We start from the raw sequence: 27,294 nt of genomic DNA on the forward strand, positions 1-27,294 counted from the left end.
CTGAAGAAACATGATAAACTGTTCTTACAGTGTGTGTGTGTGTGTAGTCATCTGGTGCTGGAGGACGCCAAATGTCAACAGAAAAGCATAAACCCACCTCACCAAAAGAAGATAAGACCCTTCAACTACCAAATAGTTTTATATTAATAAAGATATTTAAGGATAGGGTCACTTCTTTTTCCAAGTCCATCTTAAAACAACAGTCAGGTTTCCAACACTGAAAGAGGTTATCTTCACTGTCATCATTCCTCCTGTTCATACTATTAAAAGATTCTTCAAATGTGCTTTTAATGTAAGAGAGACGGCCAAAATCCACACTGAGTGTCCACACAGTCAAAAACACGATTAAAAACGTATCTGAAGGTTATATAAGGCTTCAGCAGTCTGAGTTAGTCATATCAAGTGGATATCTCTCATATTTAGTCTTTAGCATCCGATTCCCTCTTTTCTGTAATTCCCTGTTGAGCTGCAGTGGAAGTATAGAAACAAAAAGAGGAACTTTGGCACTAAAAAGACTAAAATTGAAAGATAAACTTGATTTGACCCATTTTGGACGTCTTAAGCTTCATATTAGGTTCAGATAAAACTTTTAAATCCATTTTAAAGAGGAGGAGGACTGGACTTTAGCCGCCATCACTTACATTGCAAATGCATTATGATGGGATCGTCTAGTCATTTTATTAGCTTCATGAGGCTGTAAATAAGCATAGATAACAGCTTGTATCAGTATTGTTTTAACCACACTGCAGTTATACCAGTATAGTGTTGACTTTGGTCTTTTCATTGACATTAAAATACATATCAAAAAAAAAAAAAGAAGCAACACAACCACAGGAGGCCGTTCAGTTTTTAAAACTTTTTTATTGTTTTTAAATTTTTTTGCTCGTTTTTTAAATTATTTATATTATCTACAAAGTAAAAGTTTTAACTTAAAAGTTACATAAGGGTCGGGTGAGAAGTGGGATCTGATCACCTCAGCCATTATAATTTCATAAATAACGTTTCTCCTGTCCTCTCGGCTGCCGAAAATGTGTTTATTTCACATGAAGCTTCTTGTCATGTTTTTTTTGTTTTTAGTTTGGTTAGAAACCTGTCGTGTAGTCTGGAAACAAACGCAGCACATAGCAGCAGCAATAAACAGTAAGATTAATACTGTCTAACAGTTGGAAGATTTTTTTTTCTCCATTAACAAGGTGCAGACAAAAATACAAGTTCCAGTTGAATTTTCTTCTTCACTCTCACTGATTAGTTTCTCTCACGCTCTCTTTCACGTCTCACTTGGCAAGCTGACTCAAGTTGCAATTTGGGACGCCCTGAAAGTGAATGTGGGTGTTTTGTTTATGTGTGTGAGTGTATCTATGTGTGTGTGTGTGTGTGTGTGTGTATCTGTGTATGTGAACAGGGACAAAATTTGGAGCAGTCTTGACCATTAAAACTCTCTAGCTCGTTAAAACATGTCACTGCATCAACCTGTTAACATTCTCTTATTGCCTAGTCTGGGAGGAAGGAGAGAAGAGGAGGAGGAGGAGGAGGAGGGAAAAGGAGGGGGGTGGGGGAGGAAGAGAAAAGCTGATGTGAAGCATGTCTGGTGAGGATGAGGAAAGAGAGGAGAGGGAGGGCTCTCATTCTCTTCATCGCCTGGTTATGAAGGCTCTGGTTGAGAAGCGCGACACAGAGCGGGGTCCCTCAGCTCGCTGGCGCCCTCTATCTACAGCTGCTGCTGGTGATGAGGTTGCACTGCAGAGAGAAGACAAAATGGGGGAAATTCATGTCATTTAGACATTTTCCACCACTACAGAGTTAAGAGTTTGATGGGTGATGTGGTCCAAAGAGAAAAAATAAAACATAGGTCTATCTTTTTTCTCTCCAGGTGTCAGTAAGATCAGAACAGTTTCTGCTCGATGTAATCATTCCTCCTCTTCATGATGGACATTAAAAGATCCTTTTAATGTCTATCCAGTGTAACAGATGGACAAAATCTACTCTGTTCATCTACTGTACAAAAATACACTTAAGTTTATCTGAAGCCAACCTGAGGTTTCAGCAGTCTGAAGTATTTTCCAAAGTTTTAGTTTTTTTAGTACTATTTTCCTTCTTTTTGTTACTTTCCCATCACTTCAGCACAGAAACAGAAACCGTTTCCGGGGAAACAAAGAGGAATTTTCATGTTTTTGCAAAAGGACATGAGCTGCGGATCTGGTTTTCAGCTGGTTCTTTAGAAACACGTCATCAGCCAGCCATAGACAGAATGAAAGATTACACAAAGTAAAAGCTGTTTCGATGTACATGTAGTGATTCATTGATTTATTTCACACAAATGCAAAGAGCAGAAAACATGACTGATCATTGTGAAGGTCACTGTTGTGTAGGTTGAAACAAAAAGAACAACACAGGTTTACAGTCACAGAGAGTCAGTGCCAGATACTTCAAATAAATGAAGCACGGACATTTACTTTAGTCCAGTTTCAGCATAAACTGGGCAGACACTGAAAGACGGCTGAGTGATTCATCCGCTCCCAACGTTAATGCTTCTTGACAACACATCAGCCTCGCGTTGCCAGACAGCTGGCTAGCTAAGGTTAGCCAACCAACTATGGGTAGAGACAGGAGACTGTTTAGTCTTCTGCCATGGCTGTAACTCTCAGGATAGCATTGCCAGTGCACACTCTTTTTTTTTTTTTTTTTTCAGTGTGTGATTGTTAGATCCACTATGAGGAAGCCATCTGGAGTTATGACAGATTCGTAAACTACAAAGAGTCCACTTTGCATTAATAAAAAAACAACTATACATGACAGTTTACAGGCCTTTTTGGGATTAAGCAAAAAATTATTACTTATTTTATAAGTACAATTCGATCCCTGTCGGACCTTCATAAGGTTTCAATACACTTGGATTGCCACGTGATGAAAGCTGGCAGCATTTAGTTACAGAGCAGCATGGGAAAAAAACTAAATGAGGTTATTTTGTTTGGAGTTGGTGTGCAGATGTTTATCTACATGTGTTTCCACTGTCTTAAAACAGCTGAGGTCTTATTCAGTAAAAATAACAGTTTGTGCAGATTATAATAACTCAATTTTCAACATTTTGAGTTTTTTTCACACCGTGTATAAACAATCAAATAAATTAAATTGAAATGGATATATTGTCCGACACTTCAGCGCTAGTGAATGGTTTGAATTGTGTGCTGGTCAGTAAAACGAGCGTACCTTGTGGATGTGCCAGGTAGGAGAAATGTGTGGTGGAGGAAACAGGGATGTGGTTGAGGGCAGTCTGGGGCATGGGTGGCTGCGGACCCCCCGGAGGACCTTGGGTAGCCATCAGCATCATCGGAGGGTGGGTCTGTGCCGGGTGGTGAGAGGGCACTATACCAGACTGCATATGCTGGGAGTGAGAGAAAGTGTATATTTGTGTGTGTGTGTGTGTGTGACAGTGAGAGGAAGAGTGTGACAAAAAGTGAGAATGACAGTGAGACAAACAGAAGGACAAGAGAAAAGTTTATTAAAAACGATAATGCATAATCATGCGATAAGCAATAATGTGGATATAACGACAAAGTGGGTAAAAGGTAAATAACAGAACAGCTAGAACAGTCAGTAAGTTCAGACAATAACATATTTTACTGTAACGCAGGCTTTAAAACATATCTAAGACAATATCTAGTCTCACATCACGATGTCGATATAATAGCAATATATTGCTCAGCCCTAGTCTCAGCTCCTGTGTGTGTGTGTTACTGAGAGCAGCAGCAAGAATGAATATTCCACTGTGAGTGTAATGTATAGCCCCCCTCTGGCTAAAACTAATTATTAATCATCTCTGGTCAAATTTACTGACTGCAGAATTTATTATGAACTCTGTCAGCTCTTAAATATATTTAAAAAACACCCCTGCAGGCTGCTTTATTACCACACATTTATGATTTAGACACTCTCAACAATAAACGACATACATGAGTTAATTAGTAAGCTTTAGAGGTGCTGCTGGACTCACACAAAGTCTACACAGCCTGAGTAAAGCAACCTGATAGCAGAGCAGCTTCAGTCCTCAGTTCCTAACACAGGACTGAGTGTAGGTCACCCACATTTTGGCGGCACTCAGAACCCAACTCACAATTACTGTCACTGTGCACATAAAGTGGAAGAAAATAGACTTGGACTTGAAGCGTAAGAACATGCTTCAAGTTGTGGAGTGAAATGTAAGTCGACACGCCTGTGTGGACAGCTGTATTTATTCAAACTGAAGCGTATTTGTTCAGTAAAGCGTACATTATGAGATGGATGACTGAAAAGCACGTCTGAAACGCCTTTGTTTTTCCACTTTAGAGAGAACCAAACCAACTGTTCCCTATTACTTCTGGTCTGTATGCTAAGCTATGCTAGCTGCGTCCTGACTCAAGGTCCGTACTGTGAGCACAGGCCTGAGATTGATACAAACTTCATCATCTTACACTCTGAAACAAAGCAAGTAAGCTCATTTCCCAAAATGATAAACTATTCCTTTACAAAGATACAAATGAGCCAAAACTATGTGGGAATCACAAAGGTTAGATTTGCAGTCTTTGGATGTATTTAAAGTGGTTGAAATGTTCTTAAAATTAACGAAAAAGATTTATTTCCTGTATTTTGCAATGTGTGTGTGTGTGTGTGTGTGTGTGTGTGTGTGTGTGTGTGTGTGTGTGTGTGTGTGTTTCCTAATCCTGCATAGTCAAGCTGCCAAAAAATAACCCCTGCTATCATTATCAACATCAAAATATGAGCCATTCATAAACTGCGACACCTACTGGATCTGGTCCCAGATTTCCCCCCTCCCACATTTAAAACCCTGTAAAGAAACACTGCCATCAGATTAGTTGGCTTGAGCTGCTGCAGTTGGCGTCCAGCAAGATGTAACCTACCTGCTGCACATGTGCCATGTGGTTGGGGTTGTAGCCGTGCTGCACCTGCTGTGGGTGGATGTAGACGGTCTGCTGGGCAGAAGGGAACGATGCCTGGGGAGACTGGGGATTTGGCCCCGGGGTCATTGATGGGGGTGTGGGCGCCAAAGCTGAATACATTTGCTGCTGCGGCGGGTTGGCCAGGTGGAGGGCCTGAGCTGCTGCCGCTGCTGTGTCACACGTTAGCACACAAGCAGAAACACATAAATATAAAGCTCCATTTTAAAAATACACAGATTGAAACAAGACACAGTCCACATATTGACCTGCTGCCGCCTGCTGGTGCTGCGAGTGCTGGACTGGGCTGGCGGCTGGGTGGCTAGGGGGACCTCCATGCTGCGGAGGGCCACCTTGCTGGCCTTGGCCTGTAGGTGTAGCAGAGGGCTGGGGATGCTGCGGGTGAGGGTGCAAGGTAGCGCTGGGGTGGGGGTACTGCTGGGGCATTGGCTGTGGAGACACTGTGAGACAGACAAGAGTCAGAATAAATGTTACAAAGAAGGAAAAGTATTCAAGTACTGCTCCAAACAAACACTCATATACATGTACCCAAGCGGTGTGATGACGTACCATACATGGTGTGTGTCTGCTCCGGGTATTGTGTAGTTGAGGAAGAGACGAGGCTGGGCTGCCCATGCGTGTGTGGTGCCATCATTCTGGCACTGCTCTGCATAACTGGACTGAACACATGCTGCGCCTGGAGGAGACATAAAGACAGAAAGACGAACAACATCAGCGTGACAGCCGTGTGTGATACCTGGAGTCATTTAAATGTTGTTTGCAGCTGGGTGTCGCACCTCAGTACCATAAAATAATCTGCCCATAGTGAGAGTCTAAACCTAACATAAAGTCTACGATGGACATCTGAACAGTCTTGTTTACTTATTACTTAATTTGATAATTCCTGAAACAATGGTTTTAAAAGGCAGCATTACAGTAACATTGTGTAATTTTCTGGACTCATCAGGCTGTTCTAATTTTTGCCTTTACACAGTCATATCCACATTACTGATGATTATTCATCAAAAACCTAATTGTGTACGGTAAATAAGTCAAAGCACTGATAGTCCTGCCTACAATACTGGAGCAGTATCAGTAAAGTACTTGGTCAAATATACTGTGACAAGTGATTTTGTGATCGCCCCAACCTATTTAAATTGATATATTAATTACTTCTTATGTATTAAGTTCTTATGTGACATTTAATATTTAGTTGTGTAGAAAAACATTCAAATTTCTCAAAGGTATCAAAAAAGTTGAATTTTACTGTATAGCAGTATCAAAACTTCTAGTATTGAAGTAAAGTGTTGTCAATAATATTAAAAGAAACATCTTTTGGATTCAAATTTCTGCCTTGGGTTGTTTTTTCTCAAAAAAAAGTATTTTGTTTCCTATATTACTAACGAGTGAAAAGCAATTACAGTAAAATAAACACCTAATAAGATTGTTTCAGTTTTTTTTCGCTTCAGTAGACACCCTGTATAGCCTGCTTCATTTGTGTCATTTAAACTCCAATAAAATTAAACAGTCTCTCTCTCCCCTGCTTGTGTGTTCCTGCAGTTATTCTATCACATTTAGCCAATTACACACACTTCAGGTGTGAGAGCCTGCGGTCAGCTACACAAATCAAAGGTGGATGAAACACTGGGTTCATGCTGGCACTTTGGGAGACAGCAGGGAAAGATAAAGGCTGCCAAGACTAACTGGTGTTACTGGAGTGACTGTAATGGTAATACATGGTCCCTAACAGAGGTGCCTCCTGGGCCAAATGTTGCTGAGTGAGGAAGTATGAGTTGTGATGTGTGGGTGCTGGTACTGACAGAGGTGAATCTTGCCTGTGACTGGTAGTGCGGCATCTGCTGGACCAGTGGCTGACTGGTGAACTGCTGCGGGCTGCAGGTGAAGTACTGGGCAGAGTAAGCGGGGCTCTGTGCTACAATAGGTGGTCCTGCTGCCGTTGCTGGGTGCATCATGGTGGGCGTGCCCTGCGGGTGGTGTTGGTCTGACCTCTGCTGGGGCATGTTGGGTACTGGAGAGGCCATGAAGAAGCAGAAGGGAAGAGGTTTAAGTTTTACATCCAAACGTCACACAATGATGAACGAGTTAGAAACAGAAAAATTGATGCTTTTTCGTTGCTGTTTTTTTGAAAGTGAAAGGTTATTTACCATATTGACCTGAATATCAGATTACCCCCACCCTTTACCAACAGCTGTTCCTGGACTTCTGAGAAACACCTGAAATACTAGTGATGCAAAAATCAAACTGTCCTCATCTCTGAAGCTGCTCATAAAAGTGAATTATGGAAACACTTTCATTAAAGCATGAAATTAATCCCAGATTTATGTAGCGCAGCAGATTCTTCAGTAACATCAGTTTCTTATATTCAATCCACGTACTTGGATAAATACTGTAGGTTGGAGCTCTGTAATATTTTTGTTTTATTTGCACTTGTGTGGTATGGCAAGGATGTCTGCTGTGTGTAGACTGTCTGGTTTTACTGTGTATGTTCAGTCCGATATTTTCTACTCAAACATTTCTTCTCAGTCTTGTCAGGTTCATGGGAGAGGAGGCTGGTAAAATTTTTCAGTCTTTTTGAGCTGGCTGCTTGACGGATAATTCTGAAGTCTAGTCACGTTTACACATTCGTAAGGATTATTTCCCTGCGTGGCAGTGAAAAGCATCCCACGGCTATTGTTTGTAAGGAAGCGTCTAGTATTCAAATATAGTATGATCCAGAACTGCAAAACTGCAACGATTAGTCACGAACAGAAAATGTGTTGGTAACTATTTTCATCAAATAATAATTTTAGTAACTATTTAAGCAATTATGCCAAATGTGATGATGTAAAACTTTTGGACAAAATAAAAAACAGTTAAATCATTTTTGGCTGTAAGAAATTTCATTATTTCACTATTTGGTAGACAAAACAAGAGAAAAAATGTGGCAGATTAATCAACAATGAAAATAAGTGTAAATTTCAGCCTTAATCCACTTATCATATATAAGATCAATATGGTAATTTCCCCACCAGATTTATTAAATAAGCTAGAGATAGAAAGAAACAAAGGTGGGTTAGGGTTAGAGAGAAATACAGGGGTCATAAGGTAAAATCACTTGAGAGACAGCAGGCTATAAAAAGACAAAGCACTGGTTGTTCTCACCTTTACCTGGTCTGTATGGTTTAGACTGGCTGACTGTCATATGAGGCATCTGAACCTGGTACATAGCTGGAGACTGAAGGGAGGAGGGGGATGAGGATGGTAGACGGAGGAAACAAGTTTAGATTTTCAGATTTTCTCAGCGGCATGTTAGCATCATTTCTAAGAGGAATGAAAACCAGAAATTGAATAAGAACGTGAATTGCAGACTGCATGTGGTGTCAGACCCTAACTATACAGTTGTAACTGCTTCTTAATCAGCTAACACCATGTAAGAATAGGAGTGTGTGACATTGTAGTATTTATCTCTTACCTGGGGCCACATGCATTCTCTATGCCTTTCTATCATTTGGAGAAAAATGTGTTTCACAACTCTGACTATAACCCAAACACTGTGTGACAACCTCTTCCATGCATTTGTATTAAAAACAGTACTGCAGTGTAAAAAAAAAAAAAAAAAAAAAAAAACAGGCTTAAACTCCTACTAGCTTACAGTCATTTGTCTGATAAACTATTGCAGTTCATAGAAATTAAGATGTGGTGACAAACGTCCATCTGTGATGACAGTTTTAAATGGATTGCAATAAGAAGTTGGCAAACCAACATCTGAAGGCATTAATTCAACAAGCAAGCAAACATACATCTCAGTATGGATTGGGCTTAAAAAAAATAAAAAGGATTAAAGAAAATGAAAATCTTAGAAAAATTCACAAACCTTCCATATTATGCTTTTCTAATGGAGCGAGAGAGAGAGGAGGAGGAGGGGGAGAAAAGGAAAAAAGAACCACTCTTTAGTTGTTCACCAAGGTATTTTTTTCTTTACACGTGTCTGATGTTGGATCACCAAGTATTTCTTAAAGCAACACAGGAAACATAGATTTACTACTGCAAAAGTCATAGTTTTCATCAAAAATATACTTAAAGTTTGCGCTCTGAGACTTAAAAGTAGGGGTGTGAGTCTTCAGGAATCTTAAGATATGACACTGAATCTTGGTCGAATTGATTCAAAACAGATATCATGGATATCCTTCGTCCTCTGAAATACAATATGACTGGCAATTAAGATAAATGGTTTGCCTTTTTATTGTAAAAAATGAACTGCATTAATTAATGAATCAACTTCAAAGCAAAGTCTCTTGCCTGTATGAGTAAACTGAGGAGTAAGGGTGCTCCGCTGTGTTATTAACATCATGTCTTGAGCAGTGCAGAGCAGCCTCTCTACTGCACCGTTAACTCAGAGGAAACACATCGCTGTACAATAAAGCTGAGCAGCTGCAGGGTTGCTGAGGTGAAACCGACTGAGCACCTCAGAGTTGGTTTAAGTTGTTATATGCTGTAGTGTGTGTTAGTCAGCCAGTCTTGTTTGTTACTGCTGGAGTCAAATGCTCTATTCTGCAAACGTTAGTCTTTGAGTGACGGTGTAGAAAGTTCACAATATAATTCACGATATTCTTGCAAAGGTAATTATTTAGTTATTAAATTAAAACCTGCTTGTAATGCTGTTTCTGAATTAAACTACAAGATAACTCTAGCGTGTGCGTGCTATAGACTATCCAGGTGCTGCTCTGCCCTTGCTGTTGAGTTTTTCATTCTGTTGACGTTATTAATATTTAGAAAAATTAGTTGTGACATTTGTGAACCAATGCACAATTGTAGAAGATTAAAAAAGGGGAAAAAACAATCGTGATTTTTCTGTTAAACAATTTTTTCAAACACCCCTACTTAAAAGCCATGAATCATTTTGACATATAGTATACAGATGTTATATACTTGTTGCATTATTTCAAAATTTCATTTATCCTAAATTTTACCCTAGACATTCAAATCATTTAACTACATTAATTAATTGCATTAAAACAGTGTAGGGCAGATGACAGATGAAAAAAGGCCAGTATTAAGATGAGCATGTCCTATACAAATACAAAAATTAAAAGCCAGCAGGTGTATTAAAAAACACAATAAAAATATTTTATGGTGAAATAAGTCTTATTAAAAAAATATGGAGGGGAAAAAAAGGGCATGCATCAGAATCAAAGACAAGATGAGGAAGAAGGATGACAAATGAGGACAGATATTAGTAGAGATGGTGAAAGATGCTGGTTAGAGTTTCAATGAACCTTTCATGTCATTTAATGTGACATTCTATAAGCACACATCCTCCTCCATACTGTACATGTCAGCATGCAGGTGTGTGTCTCACCTGCACTCCAGGGCTGACTGGTGTGAGAGGATACATCTGGGGGAAGCAGACTGTCTGTCCATAGACAGTTGGGGGCTGCTGGACCACGATAGAGGGGCTGGGCTGGCCCTGGGGTCTAGGGGGGGTAGGGGTGTTTGCTGGTTTGGGCTGATGAAGGTGACAAACAGAGACAGAGATAAGTTTTTGTTTACTTAGAGTTTCAATTTGAGGTATTTATTCTGGGTCCTCTGCCAGCAGTGGGACACACCGACCTGCGTATTGAACCTGGGCTTGAACTCGTTGGCGTTTGGGTTCAAGGTTGATTTTCTCACTTGACTGCAGGATGAGAAAAACAGTGAAGAAGTTAATATTCAAAAAGATTAGTCTGGGATTTTTTTGTATTAGTCTTATTGTGAACAAATCCCATGAAAAGACCAAAACCAACAACGTGTTGGTCCATCTTTGAATACCATCTGCATTCCTTACCATTACCAAACCCATGTGTTCCACCTGAAGGCACACATCTCACTCACAGCCCCCTTAAATATACTTTTAGTTTTAAAGAAAAGCTTGGTATTTTTCTAAAAAGTGCAGGTAATTGTAATTTTTATCAAATGTTACTGTAACAAAAGTCAAGTGTATTTTTCAGGGACTATTTTCAGCAGTGGATTAATACACTGCTCACGTACTCTAACAGGGTTTCCAGCAACCTGTGAGATCACCTCTGAATAAACTAAAGTTGTTGTGTTCATGGTGATACAGAAACATGTTACAACATGTACACAAATGAGGCTAATTCATATGTTTTATTAAACTAAAAGTCAATAAAAAAATACCACCAAACTTATCATGCAATATGTGTGTACTCACTCTTGTACTGCCTCCTTCTTCTCCTCCTTCTCTTCATGCTTGGGCCCACTGAAAGTGGATGTGGCTGTTGTCTGAACTCCCTGTGATGTCATATCCAGCCCCGCCCTCTTCTGGTCTGGGGCTGATGGAGATGGGGACAGTGCAGCGGGGCTGCCAGGCTTACTGGTGTTTGTGGTGGCGGTGGATGGAGCAGGGGTACCTCCAGGGGTGCCAGCAGCGATCACTACAACACCTTCTTCATTGCCCTCCCGCCCCACTGTGGAGGCTTTGTCAATAGGAAGGTCTTTAGGCTTGTCTGCTCGATCTCTGGGAGGCTTGGTCATCATCTGGTCGAAGGCAGGTTCTGAGTTTGAACTAGACTGCAACTGGAGGATAAAAGGTGAAAAGACGAGTTACAGGGGGTAAATGGGGTGTTAATGTTAGAAATTTGCAATATCTCAGTATCATGAAAAAATGGAAAAGGATACTTACCCTAAAATCTACGCTAAATTGCTTTAACTTATCTATTTGTTTTCTGTGGTCTTGTGCCATAGAAGGCTGTCCTGCAAGGTGAAGAGAGATGATTGAAGGTTTTTCATTTATCCAAATTGTGGAAATATATATTTTCTAATACAGTACAACAGCCTAAATTATACTACACCAACACACAGGGAAACTGGTGAATTTTAGATATCTCAGTTTAAGGTCTCCTGCAGGTAAATACTGCTGTCTAGTAAATACTGTACCTTTACAGGGTGGTCTGGGGATACTAGGTGAGCTATCCAAGGGCTTGATGTTCTCCTTGTTAGCCGTGGGGGATGTTTGTCTTGTCTCCTGGACGCGACACTCTTTTGCTTTACAGAACAGAAACAGACATAAAAACAAACAAAATAAGGTATTTCATATAATGCTCGGCTTTGCTTATTCTCTTGTTGGATCCCAGTAAATGCTTTATGGGTTAACTTTGAGCTTACCATCTCCTGATGGAGAGGTGACCATGTTGGGGGCGGGGCTAGCAGCAGTAGGAGAGGGAGCTGATGTCGGTGTGGCAGCAGTTTCCACAGGAGCCGTTCCTGTCTGGGGTGACGGGAGAGAGGAGGAGGCAGGGGAGGCACCACCCATGCTATTTTGTCGAGGGGAGCGAGGTCTGTGAGCTGAGGAGAGGAAAAAGAGATGAGATTTTAGTGATCACGTGCTACACAATCATTAACCAACAAAACTAAATAATTTTAAGTGACAGCATAAAACCCTTCAAAACATGCCATCCAGTGGTACTTTAGCTTAATTTAATCATTTAAAGTTATGTTTCGATGTCTGACATCTTAATAAAACCAAAGTTCTACAGTTTGGAAAATAATAACAAAAAAGAAGGGAGAGAACCGCTGTACCTCCGCTGACCACAGAGGACCAGGTCCCTCCAGAGGAGCTGCTTCTGGTTGGTGGAGTCACTGGGACCTCTCCAGGGGCATTGTGGGAAATTAGGTCCACTCCTGGAGGGACCCCAGTGGTCCGGCAGGGTGGCACTCTGTGAGCACGAGGCGTTCGCTGGGATTTTGGAGACATCCTTGGTGGACCTACAAATGAGAAGAGACAGAACTTCATAAACAAACGATGGAGGCGAGGTGAACGTCTCTCCTACCATCCTGCCGTGTAGACATTTCTCTTTGAAACTCAGCAGCCCAACCCTCTGGAGTGATGACATCTCAAGCTATGACTCAAATATCACACGACTTATGTTATTTGGTGACATGCATGTTAGTGAAGAAATGGGCAGATGTTGCTGCAAAGTGATCAAACACCACACCACACCACACTTTTCAAACCACAACCAAGTGAAGTGAGCGATAAGAAATTGGGAAATAGAGTACAGAAGGTGAGGTGGAAACCTGTACTTAAAGGATTCACTGTTTAGCAGAGTTGGTGCAGTTAGACGAGCAGTGTTTGTCTCACAGGAGACGACAGAGGGCAGAACTGATGCTTGGCTGAACGCCAGTTGAACATTTTGTCATTTTACTGTAAAAACATCTGCAAAATACAGCAGTGTTTTGACTGTGACACTTTATTATTTTAGCTCTGTACTCCAGCTTGTTGGATTTAAATGAAACAAACACTCAGAGGTTAAAGGGCTGACTTCCAGTATTTTTGAGCTTGAACGTCGTAGGAGTAGAACGTTTTAAATACTGTCCCCAAATAGACCTTTGTCACAGCAGACAGTTTCACTTGTCAAAGCAGAAAAGGCACAGGTGGAAGTGATAACAGTACTGAAAAGGCTTTGTTTCACTCGAGTGTCCGAGGGAGCCATAAACTTGAACCATCATACACTATACCAGAGTCCATTAATGTCATTAATTGCACCTGTAGTTTTCCTGCTCTGACTTGCTAAAATGTCTGTTGTGAAAAAGGTCTGTTTAAGAAAAATGACAAATAGCATGTGTCTGCTGGTATTTATAGGTCATAGACTGCACAGTTAATCTATATATTAAATATAAATAAATTCAATAATACAAAATTAATATATCACTCTTGTTCTTGCTGACCTCTGGTGGCTGATGTTTTTACCTTGCTGTAATGGTTTTAGGTGTCAATACAGGCCCAAGAGACTGATATTTAATACTCATGCTTTATGATTAAATTTAAGAGGCTTTAAATTTACAATTTTCTGGAATTAATTTAATATGGATGCAGATATCCAATTATGTCAAATCTAATCTGCTCAAATTCAAAACCAACACAACAAAAATTTGTCGCTGTCCATAGAAGGAGGTGAGGAACAACTGATATTAACCAGAATAAGAGTACTCAATGAAATATCAGATTATCTATACATGTTGTTCTTGCCAAAGGTAGGTGCAGTTGTGCATCTCATCCTTCCCTTTACATCAAATAACTTTGTATCTTTAAGAAAAGTTGGAAGACGCAGCATGGAAGCCTTAAAATGTTATTTAAATGTAAAGTTTGCTTTTAACTATTTATCAGCAACAGCTGCTTTAATTAGCTAAAATGTTGGGCTCCCTGGAGATCATCGTCTTGTTGACTGCTCTATGCGTAAATATTTGGAGAGACTGATGCACTGGTGTTTTAGGTAGCATAACTCTTGCTAGACAGAAAGCACAGCACACAGCGCGGTGCTCCCGCATGCCAAGGTGAAACTGCCTGATGCACTGATGATGGATCAGTTATATAGTTTACTTAAAACCTCACATGTTCCATTTGGGTGGTAATCACAAAACTGACCCAAAATCAGTCTGCAGAAGCAATTTCACCTTACTCTATTGTTCCACGCTAGACCTGGGCAAATGTATTCTTGAAAGTAGTTATTTTACTGAACTTTAAGACCCTTTAAAAACACCTTTCAACATGAATGGGGATTTCATTTTGAGGTTAAGATCAATCCATCCACCTTCAACTCATGCCTTTGCCCAGGTCTACTCCACACAGATGTGGGTACCTTCTGAAGACATGCGTTTGGGCAGAGTGGAGGCTGGTGACGTGGGCCCATGGTGGGAAAAGGAAGATGAGGAGGAGGGATAGGAGGGGTGGGATGAATGAGAAGGAGGTCTGGAAGGTCGAGGGGGGGGTCTGGAGGGTGGCCTGGTGGGCGTGGTCGCCCGAGGAGGCAGGGAGGAGGGGCCAGACTGGTAACGAGAGGGGGGGCGGGAGGAAGGAGACGGACAGGGTGAGGGCCAATGGGATGAACCTAAAAAAGGGAAGGACAAATGATCAAGGATGGCCAACAGCAGATGATGAGCAATTAAAATGGGGGGAAACAAAGAACAAAGAAGAACCGAGAGAAGGGAGAGATAAATAAACATGAGAAAGAATAGCAAGGCATGAAACAACTTTAACTTAAGTAGGATACAGTAATAAAATAAATTGACAGCAGCAACACATACAAACATCCCAAAGACTTGTAAGCCAAAGTCATCACTGCCTTTAGACCCCTTAAATAGTAGAAGACAACAGGAGGAAAAAAGTCTCTACACTGTCAAGACCTACCAATGCTCCTCTATGTGTGAACTTTGTCTTTAAATAGAAATTATATAGGCGGTAGGAAAGTAACACCACAGTTTTGTGTGAAATGGACTATCCGTACCTCCATTGACCACCCTCTGGTCGGCCCCAGAGCTGGGACTGTAGTCGTGAGGTCCTGGTCGAGGATTTGAGGGTCCGGCTGAGTTCTGAGCCAGACGGGGTGAATTTTGACGCCCGGGCCCCCATGACATCGCCTCCCTGTTCCTCTGACCTGGGGGAATGTACTTGTTCTCCCTGCACGCATGCACAAACACAAACAATCAATTCATGCAGATGCATTGTTAAATATATATACAAGATAATAGTCAAGGTAACAAAGCCGAATTAATTCTACACCCTGTTACATTCAACTTATCATGAGCCAAAATGAACATGTTTCTTTAATTATCAAGCAAATGTTTGTTCTGGAAACAGCTGCTGTCTCATTTTTTTCTGGAACTACTTAGTTTCTTTAATGGTTGAATATTCTTCACAAGGCTGAGCTTTTCTACTGCAAATCCACACCATCTGCAAGGACTGTGGTACATAATAATCAATGTACTTGTGGTCTCATCCTTCCACTTTATTGATGAATAGTCAAAGTCCTTCAAAAATGAAGACAATATATAATGTATGATATATACAAAAGTCTCAACAAAATGTAAGGAGATATAGTATATGACACGCTCAAACAGAAATCCTTCTTTTGCCTTTGTAAAATATTTGGCACTGCAAATGATGAGTAAGATAAGTACAATGTGTCTCTCAGTTTCTTTCTTGAACGGTAGCAGGGGGGAGAAACCAGCACTCCCAGACAATAAATCATCTCTGAAGATATTTATAGTGAGCTTTATGGATGAGGAGGTATTTAATTCAATAATTCATAACAATAAAACCGAAATGTGGACCTATAGGCAATGAAAGTTTGCAGATATTAAGAATAAAACTGCTGATTATTATGATTATCTGCCAGGTTAACTCCATGACGTTTGAAAATATGTCAATGTTTTAAAAAGGAGCTAACACTGGGGCATACATCAAAAGCCAAACAATAAGTCACGCAAGATATTCACAGATTGCAGTGATCAAAATCACGCTGGGTTTGCAAAGAATCAATACAAGTGTGTTTATTCTGATCTCACCTGCTTAGTGTGTGAGTCTCCCTTTCCCCTCGCACCACAGCAGTATATTTCTCCTCCTCAGAGCGTTCATCGTTCTCCAGGGCCACGCGGGCCTTGTACGTGGCGCTGGCCTCAATCTCCTCTGCCAACTGGGCGGCACGCGCTTCCCTCTTGAGGAACTCTTCTGAGTTGTCTCGCTCCAGTGGGACCCTGGGAAACAAGCTCAGGTCAGACAAGAGCAGCAGGGTGATGAAGTGACTAGAGAAAGCCTAGTTACAAGATTTTACTAGTCATATGGTGTCCAACTAAAATTGTATGATGGGTGATGGCAGCATATGTTAATGACTACAGATACACAAATATCTTCTAAAATGCATTGCATTCCTTCATATGTATGCATGTACACAGAGTACACTGAGAAGCTTACGTATATGTGGACAGGCTGCTGTCATATGTAGACAAGACTCCATACTTCTCCTCATTGTACTTGAACATGTCATTGGGGTCCCACCCATTTGACTAATATGAAGACAGAGAGTGTGAGAGAAAGAGAAACCCTTTCACCAAAAGGCCTATAAACAAATTATCATTGTAGTGGATCAAATGAAAAACTCTGGTTAGTACTTATCACAAATCATCATTCTTCATTATTATCATCATTCTATGTATTCAAAAGTGATGCATCAATGTCTGCTGTGGGGTTTGTGTCGGTTTTATTACCACATCTGTATCCAGAGACTCAAGGCTGTCAGAGTTGTGAGTCTCTCCTCCATCCCAGGGCTCCAGATCTTTCTCTTTGTGCTCTCCATTGATCCTACCACTCACTGCTGCATCTGTGAAGTTGTCTGTAACACAGAAGATTACATATTTATGTACAAGTAGACTGTCAAACACAAACAACACACACACACAGAAGCTCATGATGGTATTCACCCACATGGCTGCAATCGTTCTACTTATGCAGGGAAGCTTTCATGCTTCAAGAGCTTCTGCCACAAGCGCTCATGGCGTAACTCTATGTGGAGGTACTTAGGGGTGGGTTTTAAAAAAAAAAAAATCGATCCACGCAATCTTGATTCTTATCTATTACGATTCTGAATCGATTCACAAATGTCAGAAATCAAGTTTCTAAATGTTAATAATGTGATGTCGATACAACGAAAAAGGCAGCAACAATGTTGCAGTTCATCTTTAAAAAAAAATGTAGATTAGATATACATTTAATGACTAAATAATTACTTTTGTTAAGTATTTTGTGAATTACTACATTACACTTACATCAGCAGAGCGGAGCAATGAACTCCAGCAGTAACAAACGAGACCAGCTGACTAACACACACACTGCAGCATTAAACAACTTAAACTCTGAAGTGAAGAAAATAACTGGACAATGATACGTTGCAGCAGATAGGCTGCTCTACACTGCTGGAGACATGACGTTAATAACGCAGTGGAGCGCTCTTTGTTATTCTCATACAGGCAGGAGAATTCTTTAATTAATCCAGCTAACCTTTTTAAATAAAAAGGATGTAGACCATTCATCTTAACTGTCAGTTTTGTTTAATCTTGTATTTCAGTTGAATAAGGACACCAGTGAATAGTTTGGCACAATATACTGGAGCGAGAGACTGAAAATGTTGCCCCTTCTCTACTCATTAAATTGAGAATCTGTTTCGAATCGAGAATCAATTGTGAATCTTTTCTGACACCCAAGAATCTAAATTGAAACAATGTTTCGAAATTCCTCAATATTCACACCCAGTAGGAGTGGTAACAGGTACACACACTTAAAACCAGACATGGGTCCAACTGGATTGGGGGAAAAAATCCTTTCAAAAAAAAATGTGGGCTATTGCTTGAGCTGGCCTTTGTAAATCTACACATTAAAAACAATGATGATTAACTACAGGCATCGACATGTATCTACAATGCCTGAATTTACCTCCTGCAACCTCTCGAACACAATATTCATATGTATAAAAGTTTACCTGGGGGTGATGATGGTCCATACTTATCCATTCTGGACCATTCACTATATTTTAGTGCAATTACAGAGTAGTTTGGTTGGCCTAATCAAAGCATGGTTGGCTATGCTCAAACAAAACCCCCAATTATATTTGAAAGGAAATCTTATCTCATGTTAGCCCAAGTCTGCTTTCACATTTGCAGAGCTAGCACCAATGAACAGTGCATAAAGCTTATCAGCCACCTGGAATTGTACACCCCAGTCCTCCAAACTCATCCCACAACACAAAACACATTTCAGCATTTCTGGCAGAGAGAAAGTCATGCTTAGGAAATGCTGGATTTGCACCATATTCACAGTTTGCTAAAAGGCTTGAATTACGCTAGCAGAGGTGGATGACATGCTTTATGAACTGTCCATCATGGGAAACCCGACTTAAAAATAAAGAACATTTACAAATCAGATGTGGGCATATTGAGGGGTAAGCAAACATGCATTTAGATTGCAGTCAGATTATGTGACCTCAAAGCACTTCAGGCCCAAAGCAAATTTAAACATCCCGACTTTACTTGATTTTTAATACAAACCTCAGAAAGCAAATTAAATTGCTAATGTTCAATGTGAGTTTGCAATCTGTTGCTTTCAATGGAAGTCAAATTTGTCATGCTGATTTGACCTCAGCCCTGGTCCAGCAGATCACAATGTTAAAGTAAATCAAATTAATCTCATCCAAAAGAAATGCAGATTATTTTAAATCAATTAAGAGACACGTTAAGCGAGTCACAGGCGCAAGGATGCCACTGCTGGCTGATTATGTACAGATTCAAATTATATAGATTTTGATTCATTTTGAAATATAACTTAAAGAGATGGCTAAAAACCAAACCATAGTTATAACTGATAGTTAACTACATTAAACATGTAACATTATTGGCCGTCTCTCACAAGTCCTCACAGTCATTATAAACACATGGCCACACTGGGTCTAGTTTTTCTACTTTTGCAGCACTTTGAAGTAAAAGCTAAATTGAAAATTGTGTAATATGGCAACTGGCTGCTCTTCCACTGAAAGCAACATCAAGTTTAAGGACTATAAAGGATATGATGAAAAGATGGAGCAAGATTTACCTGTACCAGATAATTGTTTTGTTCTTTTTAGGCTATATGATAGCAGCGTTCCTCACATTTATTCATGCTATTGGACAGCAATAGATAGGCAACAGTTGTGACCCAAGCCTAGTGCTGGGCGGTACACCAATTTGAATTTCCTGTATAATATATAATTTTCATACAGAGCATTACTTTATCCATAGCTAAAATAATTGCAGTAAATCTTCAACAGGCGGCAAAATATATAATCCACCTGAAGAGCGCCAAGGACCCCAGTTAACTGCATAGCCTTCTTACTAATGGTTATAACTTTATAGCATAATTAATAACCCACAACTAACTGTCTTTGGCATTGCAAACAATTTGTGACATATAAACAATCTGTAACACTAATAATTGTACATTTAGAAAATTACACCACTGAACAGCATGTGGTAGATCTGTTATTGAGATTCAGATTGAGTCCAGCTAATGAGGCCTCCTACTGTTTTAGAAATAAATCAGATTTTGACATGAACACTTCAAACGTTTGAGAGTTTTATACAAAAGTAAAAACAGGAACTAGCTGTGTGTAGCAGAATCACGGCTAACTGCATATAGAACTACATCATGGGCAGTTTACATCTGAGGCAGTGGGGAGCTCAGGGTGTGTTCATTATTAAGAAGTAGTTACATAGTAGATGCAAAGATAAAATGACGAAATACACACTGAGCAGTTTACAGTTGGATAACAGACTTACAATAGTGTAATTCCTTACATGGTTATATGTTGTCATCGTGTTTTTATTACCCTGTGGGGCTGAATGTTTGATCCAGCTGGCCTCGCTCTCTTCTTCCATTTGGTTTTGTGGAGATAAACAGTCTCCAGGACGACAATGTTGATAAACGCTGTAAATCCATGTGTAATAGTTGCACAGCTGGGATTACTCTCTTCTGTGGACATTTACAGATTTTCAGAGTCTGGCAGCCAACAGGTCTGACTAAAGAACAACTTTTCCCTCTTCACTATTTAGAAGAGCAGTGACTGCAGTTTCACTAAGGTAACCATTACTGTATGTTCACTTTCATGACAGTTATGTCGCTTTCCTGCGTTCATTCTTCTTCTTCCATGTCTACTCCTGCTCAAATAAATGAACTTGGTCATTTATTGAGTAAGGATTCTCAATTGTTTTCTCGAGAATAGTCCACAGGAATATTTGTCATTGAACTTCTTTTTTTTCCCTCTTCAGTTTCCTTTCTGTTTAACCGCAGTGAAAGTCAGCCTCATACACGTAAACAGATGAGCGTGTGCGGGTGAATATGTGGGTGGTTCGGTTAGCCAGCAAGTTACCCCAGATATAGATCTCTATGTAGTTAGCCATAATGCCGCTACAGGCGTCTAGTTCCTGTTGTTTACTTTCATTCAGACTCAGAAACAAACTTTTTGAAGTGATTCATGTAAACTCAATGTACTCCTGACAGTAGAACAAACCACTATAAACCTACATAAAGGCCAAATCATGCAAAATTTAAAAAAGAAATTAAAATTGTGATTGAGACATTTTTGGTCATACCGCCCAGCACTTGCCAAACCTCAGAAATTCATAGATTTTTGGTATATGATTTTTTTTTTTATTCATTTGAGGCAAGCTTATCAAAGTATGTATGTTTGTGTGTGAACAGTGCAGAGATGTGCAGAGATGTGCGAGAGGAGAAAACAGTCATATATTACCTGTGTCAGAGGAGACTAGACCAGTGGAGAGGAGAGACAGACAGATGACAGAGTCAGAAGATGGACTGACAGACAGAATGACTGACTGACGATAACACTAACAGTTCATTTCCTACCCAACAATATTAGGAATGCGTAATTGTGTATATGTAATTTTTAAAAAAGGAAAATTCCGCTTTTTAACAACCTGTATTCATATCCAAACTCATCACCTCCCCATGTTTCATCTATGCAGTTGGTCAAAAACAACAGTAGCTCCTAATAAAATAACATTTTTCACCAGTACTATGTGCAGTAACAAACAAAAAAAATCTAAATCACTAACATTAGCAGTGTTGCTGAATATATTTTACTTTTCTTTTCTCCAAAGTAAATTTCCTGTTAGCCTACAATTGTTCACTTCAATATAACATATTAATTTAATGTTTGAAAGGCACCATTAAAGCACCATCTCTTCCTATCCTGTGGGTGAGCCCTGGCACTTTTTCACCTGTTCATTTTCAGAGAATAAAACCCTCCCACACAGTCATTATGGCTCAAAGGAGAACTATATGGGTCAAGATGAATTAGATGAAGAAGACTCATTCAGCCTTTATTGAGTGTCCTTGCTGCGCCACAGCAACCTTCGGACCAATCAATAAATCACATTAGTCTTCAATGACTGGCCACTCAGAGCAGACACACAAGATTTAACTCATGGCAAAGTCCCTGTGACATCAAGATAGGGAATACAGACTGAGAGAGATCAATATGTTGTGTGTATGCACTGATGGGCATTCACTCTGGCATGTGTTTATTTGTGTGTGCTATAAATGCAAAGTGACAATCTCCCCTAGATACACTGTGTATGCTTCATGTTTTTTTAGTGTGTACAAGATTATACTGTACTATCTGATAATACAAGATATGTTCTGTACCTTTCCTGGCAAAATTCAGGTCCACATCTTTGAAGGTCACCACAACTACATCGGAGGCCTTGAAAATAATGCTCTCCACAATATCCTCTTTCCTGGGGCCTATGCTCGGCTCTGGGCTCTTTCTGTGAGCTGCATCCAACACCAGGTCACACTGAGGAAAAAAAAAAAACATTGTGTTCAATCAGAGTGAAGGGTAATCTCAAATACTTGCAAAAGCCTAGACCATCATCATCAAGAGACCACACAGGTTTCATCCTAATTACACTCTTTAGTAGCAGAACTGAGAGAAAATTAATGGGAGGCACTTTTAATAAATCATTCGATCATTTATTATGCAAAACCACCGAACCATGTCTGGTTCCGGCTCGTCAGACATGAGAGATCTCTGCTTTTTCTCACTGTAAATCAATTTTTTTTTTCATTTCAGACTGTGGATCAGAAAAAATAGGCAATCTGAAGATTTCACTTAGTGCCCTTGAAAATGATCGCAGGCTTCTTTCACTATTACATGTCAAAAAAATAAGAGACAATTAAAAAAAATCATTAGATGCAGTTGGATCTAATCAATCAAAATGACTGCAAGAGTGAATTAATTTCTTTGATTGGGGAGATAACTTGCAATCTTAGCTCACCATGTTTCCCTAAATCTGAACAGCAATCAGTTCTTGGGTCTTTGGCTGACAGAATTTTAAAATAAGACATCAAATAAATGAGATCTGTTCATTTGATGGCTGACGTGCCATAGAGGAGCGTGTGAGTTGCAGTGGAAACAGAGAATTCCTGCAATTTACTCAAAACAAATAATTAAACTACAACTAGTGAGACACTGCTGGAGTTAACTTAAAACACAAGTCCTGCAACCAAACACATCATTGTTGACAAAGACACAGTGTACAGAAGTGTGGTAAATACAGCTCTGTGAATATTTCAGCATATTTTGACAGATCACTTTGTGCACACTGTGGTAATAAAAGCCAAATGTGATGCTCGGTTTTGATCACAAAACAAAGTGGTGTATTTGCCTGTGCAAGCACGCCAAATCTAATTTCTTTTGGGATAATCCAGCAGGCCTTATTCACAATTCAGTCACACTGTCTGAGAAAAAGGTAGGAGATAAAAGATACATAAATATCAACTGTGTGGTTTGGTTTGAAAACAGGGGATAATGCTTCCTAACCCTGACATCCCATCACAAACTGAAGTCAAAGCCCTGCTCTGCCAAACAAACTAGACAAGTTAAGCTTTTCATTTTCATTTGTGCGAGATGAAATTTCCACAGAGGGGAAAGATTGGGGAAATACTTCAACATAAAAGGGAGGATGAAATGGAGAGCCACATACCAGTTCCTCCATAAAAAGAGAGATGGAAAAGGCGATCTTTGTCTCAGCCACCTCAGGGATGAAGCTACTATTTATGCAGGCTGGAAACTATCTTAGCAGAACAGTTAACCTTAATCATTAGTGTTCTTATGGAGGAAATGACAGAACTAGCTCCATATTAGCACCTAGAAAGAACGTCAGACCAGGCGTGATCCTTACCTCTGGACCATATGTCTTGAACACTCCTTCATAGACTGCTCCATTTTTCACCTTGAGCTCACACTTGGTCCCCTAAAAATAAAACAGGCCAGACATTGTTCACTGTATCACTCAGACACTAAAGTGTCAATGTCAATTTACACATTCAAAAAACAAGTTCAGAAACCCATCTGCTGTGAAACAGACAAATGATTGATCAATCTCTGCTTTGTTTATGCAACCAGCTGTCTCTACGATTCCCACAGGCTTTGTTTATTGCAGCGTAGACGTTTTCAAGAAACAGCATGTGGTGAAAGACAGGCTGCAGAACATACTGCTAGTACTAATTCATTCACAGTAAGCATGATTCACATGGCTGTATCAGACAAGGTTTTCTTGTTACTGTGCTCATTCTTCTCAATTCATTATTGATTCACAAGAACATACTAGACATATATCTGCAAAATCATCACAGTAAACTGAAAAAAAAAACCCAGACAAACAGAAAACATACCACCACTGAAGTCAAGACATGGACCATCCTCATATTTGCATATACACCATTGAATATGACCTAAAGAGAAAACACAGTTAACATAAAATGCTTTTCATTTGCAGAGAGAAATTATGCAAACTAAGCTCTCAAATCTTTCATTGACTCTTGTTTAACAATAAGAAAAAAACAATAAATCAATGAGACAAATATGCAATACGCTGGATTTATACTTTCTGAGGTTCATCCTGTGCTACTTCTGAACCAAATGGCATGCCTTAAAACTTATGATTCTGTATTCACATTAAGGTACAGAATGAACAAGAAAACAGCATTAATCCAGTGTGTGGGTTTTCAAAAAGCAGTGTCCCTTTAATACAATACAACACCCTCTGTGGCTAAAAGGGATATACATACATTCCTCTGACTCATAAGAATTAACTCTTCCAACAGGTTACTTACTGCTGCAGGACCTTTACCACTGTGTCTCCCCCTGAAAGACAGAAAAATAAATCCCATTGTTAGTCAAATACGCCATGATCATCAGCACTGATGTGAAAGTGTCATTCACCTATGCAGGAATGACAGAACTTTAGGGGAGGTGGTGACGTAAATCTCTGTTCTATATTTTTAAGGAGAATCCCTGGGAGCATCATCACATCAAATTAATGAAATTGAACCTGACAATACTATTAATGTTATATGAATGTCATAATGAAATTTAACATGGATTCAAATATTTCCCCACAGTTCGTAACATATATACGTTGACTTTAAAAAAAATATATATGCTCAACAGGCTGCAGGCCAAACACTCTGTATCCTAGCCTACATTTATTCAAGCATGTCCTAAAATGCACCTTGTTCAGCAGCTGGCACATGGCCAGGCATACACGCACTCTTGATCTAATATAGGCAATGCTTACTTCCCGAATATTATACCCGTTGTGAATGAGTAACAAACTCGCTTCAATACACCGAGTTGCCTTAAATAATACAGCAATATCATCCCAAGAGTCATTTCAATCGGAAATAGGCCGGTGTGCTTGTGTAAATGTGTACAACTGGTCCATCCTTATTTTATAACATCCTTTGCAAGGCCCCAAAAGAGGAAACCTACGCAATGAATGGGGCGTACTGTCCTAGTGACCGGTGAATACACGCCTGAGCAAATTAAAACACCACCGAAATCCGACAAAAAAAAACGCATGCAGGCTCTTTTGCACTGACAGAATGTGTTAGCTTTATCTTTTAGGACGACATGTGCAGAAATGTCATTCTTCAAGGACACTATTTCGTACGAGCAGCAACGGCAACGTCAAGGTTGAAAGCCCGTCAGTCTACAATCCCCCCTTCTCCTCCTCCTTCTTCTTCTCAACCCCGTCTCCACACCCGCCCCTTTCTTTCGTGCGCCCACACGTTTTATATCAATTCCTTGGCACACACCAAAAAAAAAAAAAAAAAAAACCTTTGCAGCAATGTTGCGGTAAGCAGCTAAAGTGAAAAACAAAATACCGATGCTTTATCGCAGCTAGTAGGGATGCGAATTGGCTATAAGGCTGTGTCCCGTTAGCTTTGCTGTTATAGTACTGGATGAAGCAAGTGCACTGAATAACAAGCATGGGCTGTCAAATGGCTAATTAAACGCCTGTTAAATTGAATCCAAGCCGATTGTAATCTGATATACCAACAGCGTGGTGGTGAGCTTCTGCTGCTGCTACGCACACGTGAGCCAAAAAAAATTGCAAAATACACACAACCGCAAACCAGATGATATGCCTTACTTGAAGTGTGCAAGCAGAGGTTAGCGTTACGTCGAAGTTGCAACAGCGTTGGGGGGCAAAGCTGACAGGCCTCGCTAGCTTCACTGCATAACGTTGGATGACCAACACGTCGCAAGGCCCGAACAACGATCACTAAAAACGTACTGCTTTTAACACCACTATACGGGAATGTCAACTCTTAAAACTGCTCCCATTTGAAGGGACAGTGCACACGTCCTGGAAATCAACCACATTCACCCCTCGCTGCTGTGTTATTATTTGGCTAACAGAGCGTTTAAATGTCACAGACCTGCCCAGATTCTGTCTCCCCCCGCCGCTTCCTCCGGCACCGGAGGCGGCGGCACCAGCGGTGCTGCCACCGCCGGGCTTGCTGCGATTTCCACCGGCCTTCATTGACATGGTGATCCCATAAAAGACAGTGTCTTAAGACGACCAGCTTGGGGACGGTGTGTGGTTGTGTGACAGCAGTCCAGAGATGTTGCTTAGCTTAGCGGGCTGATTTTCAACGTGCCTCTTGAGCAAGATGCTATGCTAAGAAGCTAGCTAGGCTAACGGGTTGCTAGCTGAATTAGCAATCTGTACAATTCCTATTAAAACAGAAAAAAATAATATTTAAAAAAAGACAACAGGCGCCAATCACTCTTCTGAGATAAAGATGGGTGTTAGGGCTCCTGTCAATTTGTCACGTAATCCTTACACGAAATTTCGATTATCTGAAAATAGGGTTTACAGCTATCACGGGCTCTTTCCGTTGCTAACAGCGAAAAGACCAAAACAGTCTGAAAGGGGACAAAAAACCGCGGAGGGATATATGAAAGGCGTAACAGCACGTAACATCCAACCAAATATTACTGCAATATATTCTCTGGCAACCATAAACCTGCTAAAAAAAGATACATATGGTAATATTTAATATAGAGTGCTAAAGTAATATATATAGTATTATTTGTTTAAAAGAATTGCACCTACAACATGGCACTATTTTCAGGAAGTCCACGAATCCTCAATGGCTGTTTTGTGGCATCCACGTGAGCCGGCGAACACACTACATGCAGAGAGGCACACTGCTACACACCTACTGCGTGAGCATGTTAGTGACTGACAGATATTAGAAAGGCAGTGGAGGAAGAAGCACTCAGATCCTCTACTTAAGTAAAGTACTGATACAGCAATGTAAAGAAAAAACGCCATTACAAGCAAAATCCTGCATGAAAATGTATCATTAAGGAAACCAGCCTAGCCCTAATTTCGTCCCTAATATATTATTGTATGTCATCATTAAATTGTTAATACTTATGCATCTTACTGTTGTAGCTGCTTAGGGTAAAATACGCTCTGATACACAAAAAGTGTTCTCAGGTTTTGGAAATTATCTCTGATTTTTTCGTGCAAAATGGTATCATATAAATATTTATTGAAATTAAACCAAGTTAAGAAGGGGGAAAAAATCAGTATTTGGTGGAGCTTTTAACAAGTCACAAATATAAAATGTGACCCCAACTACACATTGCTTTTACAAGATAGTCAAAAAACGAAAAAGTTTGTA

General features: G+C 40.0%; 1 protein-coding gene across 10 annotated transcripts; it reads right to left on the reverse strand.

The window, feature by feature from the left end:
* Positions 1 to 841: 841 nt before the first annotated feature.
* On the reverse strand, positions 842 to 26,510 carry atxn2 (ataxin 2). 10 transcript variants are annotated; one of them, XM_053326154.1, is made up of 26 exons: positions 26,038 to 26,510; positions 24,427 to 24,457; positions 23,986 to 24,045; positions 23,493 to 23,564; positions 21,955 to 22,105; positions 21,038 to 21,052; positions 16,971 to 17,095; positions 16,678 to 16,769; positions 16,272 to 16,460; positions 15,212 to 15,384; positions 14,567 to 14,815; positions 12,507 to 12,692; positions 12,093 to 12,272; positions 11,865 to 11,972; positions 11,611 to 11,681; positions 11,140 to 11,504; positions 10,542 to 10,605; positions 10,291 to 10,437; positions 8,806 to 8,823; positions 8,100 to 8,166; positions 6,767 to 6,960; positions 5,502 to 5,628; positions 5,201 to 5,392; positions 4,896 to 5,104; positions 3,208 to 3,382; positions 842 to 1,737 (listed from the first exon to the last, which is right to left on the reverse strand). In XM_053326154.1, exons 1-26 carry the CDS (start codon positions 26,145 to 26,147, stop codon positions 1,709 to 1,711), a joined length of 3,399 nt encoding a protein of 1,132 aa, XP_053182129.1. In that variant the 5' UTR covers positions 26,148 to 26,510; the 3' UTR covers positions 842 to 1,708. The 10 variants fall into 10 exon arrangements, with proteins under 10 accessions (XP_053182129.1, XP_053182125.1, XP_053182126.1 ...); XM_053326150.1 differs by having other exon boundaries at positions 6,752 to 6,960; XM_053326151.1 differs by having other exon boundaries at positions 8,094 to 8,166.
* Between the last annotated feature and the right edge of the window lie 784 nt (positions 26,511 to 27,294).

Source organism: Scomber japonicus, chromosome 9, assembly GCF_027409825.1.
Source record: "Scomber japonicus isolate fScoJap1 chromosome 9, fScoJap1.pri, whole genome shotgun sequence".
Classification (NCBI taxonomy): Eukaryota; Metazoa; Chordata; class Actinopteri; order Scombriformes; family Scombridae; genus Scomber; species Scomber japonicus.

Bases quoted from the DNA above. Each gene is read 5' to 3' on its own strand.
- atxn2 (XM_053326147.1), bottom strand. From the start codon at position 26,147: ATGTCAATGAAGGCCGGTGGAAATCGCAGCAAGCCCGGCGGTGGCAGC. The intron at 16,770-16,970 runs GTAATAAAACCG...TCTTCATATTAG, and splicing joins AGTCTCTGGATACAGATGTG to TCAAATGGGTGGGACCCCAA. The intron at 11,682-11,864 runs GTACAGTATTTA...TTCACCTTGCAG, and splicing joins CCCCAGACCACCCTGTAAAG to GACAGCCTTCTATGGCACAA.